General features: G+C 38.8%; 1 protein-coding gene across 1 annotated transcript in view; it reads left to right on the top strand.

The window, feature by feature from the left end:
- The first annotated feature begins 2,211 nt into the window (after positions 1-2,211).
- Positions 2,212-6,000, top strand: part of HNMT (histamine N-methyltransferase) — a 35,727-nt gene continuing 31,938 nt past the window's right edge. The window contains exons 1-2 of the mRNA XM_082658955.1: positions 2,212-2,267; positions 2,711-2,857. Coding sequence (XP_082515081.1) covers positions 2,721-2,857 — 137 coding nt within the window. The 5' untranslated portion in view covers positions 2,212-2,267; positions 2,711-2,720. The remainder of the gene's footprint in view (positions 2,268-2,710; positions 2,858-6,000) is intronic.

Here is a 6,000-nt window from a genome sequence, read left to right as displayed (position 1 = left end):
GTGAGAGGTAATAGGATGTAATTTTTAAAAATCGGTCCATGGAGTTCAACAACATGAATTTGGATCCAGACTCTTCTCTCATGAGTTATATGATCTTGTACAACTTATTTGCTCTGAGTCTTGCTTGATGATATCAATAGTTTCATCCCTGGAGGGTTAGGAGTATTAAAGGAGATAATTCATGGAAGGCACTTTGACACAGTAACAGCCTAATAAGTGGTAGGTAACAGGGAACAGAAGCCCAAAGTAGGTAAGAGAATATCTAAGAATTCTAAACTTGACAATCTTTCAAGGCCTAGAAGAATCGTACCCCAATGTACTAAAATAATTTATAAAAGCAATAATGATGCTATGGCCAGTAACCTTCGAGAAGTCATGGCAAATGATAGATGTGCTGGACTGTTTGCCCCAGTTTTCAAAAAAGAGGGGAAAACTTAGTCATCCCAACCAGCCAGCTAGATGTTTTAATCGCCAGGGACATTCCAGATGCATTATGGATTACGAAATGGATATTCTAAATGCAATTTTAAAAGGTAGTTGTGATTGCTAAAACCAGCATTTAGTCAAGTGCAAGTCATGCTGAAAGTGTGACTCCTAATGCAGGAAAGTGGGTGAGAAAAAAAAAAGAGAATCTCAGTATCATGAAAGCAACAAGGATGGAGAGGAAATCCTTGATGAGTCACACATGAAGAGCAGATTGTTGGGAAAGATGTGTGAACGAGTGAGGCAGCTGAGGGCCTCAGGTGAAGATTGAGTTTTAGTTAAAGGTAGTTTTTAGTAGGAAGATAGAGGTTAAGGTTATTTCTTCTCAGCAGAATGGCACACAGTAGACCCTTACTAAATATTTGTTCCATAGATGAATACATGAATGAATGATTTGGATTAAGTTCTAAAGAGAAGGGTGGAAAATGGTAATATAAGAATTAAAAACGTGAGAGTCAGTATGAAGAAGGCGAGGCTCTTTGCATAGAGATGGGAGTTAAATAGCACATGTATAGAGGCCTAGGGGTCGACCAACCAGGGCCACTGGGCCAAATCCAGGCCAGCACTTGATTCTGTGCAGCCCACGAGCTAAGAATACCTTTTACATTTTTAAATGATTGAAAAAAATCCAAAGAAGAGTAATGTTTTGTGACATGTGAAAATAATATAAAATTCAATTTTCAGTGTCCATACATAAAACCACTGCTTTTTTGTTGTTCTACTGTTGCAGAAGGAGCCAGTTATTAAGCGGTAATAATGTGCTAAAGCACTTTATAAATGTTATTTATATAATTCTCACTACAACCTGTGAGATATAATTCACTGTTCCCATTTTACTGATGAGCAAACTGAAACTTATGTTTCAGCCAAGTTCACAGTTTATTAGTGGCAGAGTCAGAAACTATCAATACATCCACAGTAATCTGACTTTCCAGAGTTTCCATTTCCTCCTAGGATGAAAGCACTGGCTCTAAGAGTAGTGAGACCATGAGATGTTTATTAAACAGGGGTGAGGAGTGTGCTGAATGCTTAGAGGGCCGCTTTGGACCTGAATCAGAGGAAGAGAATGGTTTAGGCAGACACATTTCTAAGAGAGGTATATGGATTTAATTCTCATAACTCCTTCATCATTTGGATACTATTATTAACATCCCATGTTGGATAAGGGGTGGATTTCTTAAAGACCATTTCCCAGGTAAAAGGCCCAACACGTGGACGCTTTGGCTCTTTTTTTTTTTTTTTTCTGCTGTACGCATAGGCTCCGGACGCGCAGGCTCAGCGGCCAAGGCTCACGGGCCCAGCCGCTCCGCGGCATGTGGGATCTTCCCGGACCGGGGCATGAACCCGTGTCCCCTGCATCGGCAGGCGGACTCTCAACCACTGTGCCACCAGGGAAGCCCCGCTTTGGCTCTTTTGATGGGTGACACCACTGGGCCTCCAAAGGCTCATCCAATCCTACGTTTTAGGATCCCACGTTCAGAAGCACTTAGGGAAGGTTTCCTATGGATTGAAGGATTCCAGTGTCCTGCATTCTTCCCTGAGACTTCTTTCTCCGCCCCCTCCTCCTCTCCCCCATCTTCACCTCCCAACTAGGCTTCTCAGACCTTTCAGTTAATAGCTCTGTTCCTGAATCACAACAAATCAATCAGCATATGAAGAAATGCAGCAGAGTTTAAAGTTCAAGTGTTTAGGGATGTGAAGGCATGAAACTCTCCTAACAGAAAGCCTGGAGGCAGATGACAATCTTTTGTCAAAGATTCAGCAGCTGTAGATTTCTGGAAGTGGTTTGTAACCTTGCAGCTGGCCTGTTTATTCCTGCCTTTGCTGCCTTTGGCGCTGAAAGCAGCCACGTTCCCACTGGGAATTTACTGGCTGGCCCCTGCTGCCAAAACAGGAAGTGATTTGAATGTCGTCTGTTTTTAGGACTTTCTGAACTTCAAGAGTTGTAAAACAAATTTCAGCAGTGAATTTACTGCTTTGCTTTACTACTCATTTCTTCTAAAACGCCCGTGCCGGGGTTAAACTCTCAGGGGCAAAGTCCTGTACAAATAGTCACTTAGTAACGAGCTTTGCAAACCCAGCCTCTCCAGCACATTAAATTCAAAGCAGGGCTTTTTTGTGGGGTTTTTTTTTGGGGGGGGGGGATAGAAACTGGTGCGGGTGAAGAGAGAAAGAAGGAACAGGGAAGAGGGAAGTTAGACCTCCCTTCCCTCCTTGTCTTTTTCAGAAAACCAAACATGGCATCTTCCATGAAGAGCTTGTTTTCTGACCACAGCAGATATGTTGAATCTTTCCGGAGGTTTCTCAACAATTCCACGGAGCATCAGTGCATGCAGCAATTCATGGACGAGAAGCTGCCGGGCATAATAGCAAGGTAACCAAAAAAAAAAAAAGGCCGTTTTTGTCCCATGGACAAGCCTCGGTCTCGTTCTATGCAGTGATAGATGGGTCAAGGCCATCCCGGGAGGCTGGGCGCGGGGATAAGAACGAGGTACTGACAGCCGCACAGCTCGACCCTCCGGTGCCCCTTCTCCTGCCGCGTTTCAGTTAGACGCTCGCTTGAAACGTTCAAAGGCTCTGATTTGTGCTGGATTTCCAGCTGCTCAGAGATAAGCGTTAACCATCTGAAGGCACAAATCCACGTTCCTTCGGGAAAAGATAAGATCCCAATCTTTGAGCTCAAATTTTTCAGCCCTCCTCCAAATTTTACCTTCCAAAAAAAAAAAAAAAAAAAAATCCCCAACGAAGTCTAGTATTTTTGCATTAGAATCAAACAATTACCAAATACTATTCACCCCTGAGGATTGAGTGGGTGCCTCTCAATTCTCTTAATACCCATTTAAATTCATTCTCCTTAGCCATTATTATAGTTACCACTCTCCAAAAAAAAAAAAATAATAATAATTGTCTTTTACTTTCAACTTAATATTAGCAATGTGGCCCTAAAAAAGCATTTTCCCATTATCAGTGAAACTCACTAGTGTCTACCCTTCTCGCAGACTCCTTTTTTTTTTTTTTTTTGGTGATTAATGTGTTCAATTTGTGCCAGAGCTGATAAGCATTATGAGAGTAACAGATTTCACATGGCAGTGATAATCAAATCACTTATCTGGGGGTGGATTGCGGGAACTTTGCGCTTCAGGAAGTAATGATGGAAAACTGGGGAAAATGGCTGGGGATCCAATTTGCAACTGGAAAGGAAAGTTTCCTATCAGCAAAGGAAACTGATATTTTTATCTTTTGCTGGATTTTTCTGTTGTAGGCCTGTAATTCTTTCACCAGGACAGTTAACTCCACCTGACCAGAGAAAGCACTGTTGGATGTATATGGAATTTTATTGCCCTTTCTATCTTCTATTTTTCATGGTTCAGTTTTTAAATGTGTTTTTTTAAAAATTGAGTATCATATATTAAGTAATAAGTAATAGGATAACAGTGCAAAAATCAAAGCAGACAGCAAATACAATTTCTTATCTAGGAACTAATTATAGTTTACTTCTTTGAGTCTTTTGGTTCATTTCTAAAATGAAAGGTAATGAGTTAATTTCTGAGTTCTTTTGCAATGCTAAGCATCTGTGTTCATGTCTGTGGCTTATGCAGATCCTTGGTTTACTTCCGCCTTCCGTTTGGTTTGAAGACATACTATGGATGCCTAGAGTAACTACAACAAAGATAGTGGTTCCTTGCCTTACCCACTTCCATTCCTGATTCGGGCTCTCCGGAGACAACCACTTTCAACACTCTGAAAACATTTAGTTGTTGCTTATGGAATTTTCTTTCCTAATTCTAAATAACATGTTATTCTCTTTCTTAATTTTGATGTATTAAAGTAGCTAAATAAACATGCACATCCCTCTCCCCATCATGTCAATACAACATAGCTATATAGAGTGGGTATATATAATACATACGTGTATGTATATATATATGAATATATACATATATATGTCTAAATTTTGGTTAATTTGTTTATATCATATCATTTTGCCTGTGTAAATATTTTTCATAATTGAACAATGCATTTATACTATCGTTACTACTATCATTATATTTCCTTTCATGTACAGCCTTTTGTTTTTCCTAGAGTTAACTACTGTCTTGATTTTAGTTTATTTACTTAGCTTCCTATGCACCTATCACTACTTATACCCCAAGCAGAAGTATTAATCTCCTCTCAATATATTCCAACAGATCAAGTAACCTGCTGATTTTTCCTCATGGGAACATCTTTTCTGGAGTTCTCTGTTCTTTTTTTTCCTGTCTGGGTTGATTTGCTTTTGGCCTGCTATACAAGTATTGATGAGGAATTTATTTCATCTTCTAGAAATTCCCTTCTCTCTCCAGTACTGAATTCCCAGCTTCTGGATCTGATGCTGTTTCTTTCTTGGTTTCTTTAGTCTTTTTTTTTTCTTCCCTGCTAATCCTTTAAGAGCTTTCTAAGAAAGAGTGCATGGGAGGTAAATTTTTTGAGACTTTGTGTGTTTAAAAATGCTTTCACTCCTTGCTCATCATTGTTAGATAGTTAGATAGTTTGGGTATAAAACTCTACAATGAAAATGATTTTATATCAGAAATTTAAAGATATTTTTCCATGGTCTTGCAGTTACTGTTGAGAAATCTAATGCCATTCAAATTCTTCATCTTTGGTTTGTGACCTTTTTGTTGTTTTTTGTTTTTTAGGATCTTCTCTTATATCTAGTATTCTGAAATTTTAAGATGATGAGCTATGATGTGGGTCTTTCTCACCCATTTTTGTGAGTAGTCCCTGGGCCATTTCAATTAAGATTCAGATCCTTCAGTTTAGGGAAGCTTTGGTATTATTTAATCATTCCTGCCCTCTTTTTTCTTTCTTTCTTTCTTTCTGGAATTTCTATTCATCAAACAGAAGACTTTCTCAGTTGATTCTCTAATTTTCTTATATTTCCAGTTTTCACAATTTTATCTTTCAGCCCTCTATTGTTTGCTATTGTATTTTTAATTTCCAAGAATGTTGCTTTTCTATAGCATCCTGTTCATCTTTCATAGATATAATACCGACTTTTATCTATTATAAAATTTTCCTCTGCTCTGTGCATGTTTCTTCTGAATTCTCCTTTTCTGTTTCTTTTGGTCTCTCTCATGTTAGGGGAGCTCCCCAACTACAGATGAGTTTTGGTTGTCCATCCAATCAAATAATGAGGCAGTAAAAATTAGTTCAGGTCCTCTTTGTGTATGTACAGGAACAGTCTGTTGAGCAGTTGGCTCACTAAAGTAATTCGATGTAGATTTTGCACTTGATGGGAGATTCTCAGATGCCAATATAGATAAGTTTATTTAGTGAAGTGGATTATTTTTTCACAGAGGAATTATTCAATCCGCTATCTGGAGGTGGTAAACAGGGCGAGGATGGTTATAGCATACAGCTGTAAATAGTAAAGTTTGTTGTTGTCACATATAATGCATTTAGATCCTTGCCCGGAAAATAGCAAGTTTTCAATAATTCTTAGTTATCATCATAATATATGAAATAGGATGATAA

The sequence above is a fragment of the Grampus griseus genome, assembly GCF_964374135.1.
Source record: "Grampus griseus genome assembly, chromosome: 7".
Classification (NCBI taxonomy): Eukaryota; Metazoa; Chordata; class Mammalia; order Artiodactyla; family Delphinidae; genus Grampus; species Grampus griseus.
Note: the sequence above shows the minus strand (reverse complement) of the source record. Positions and strands in the feature narration are given on the sequence as shown.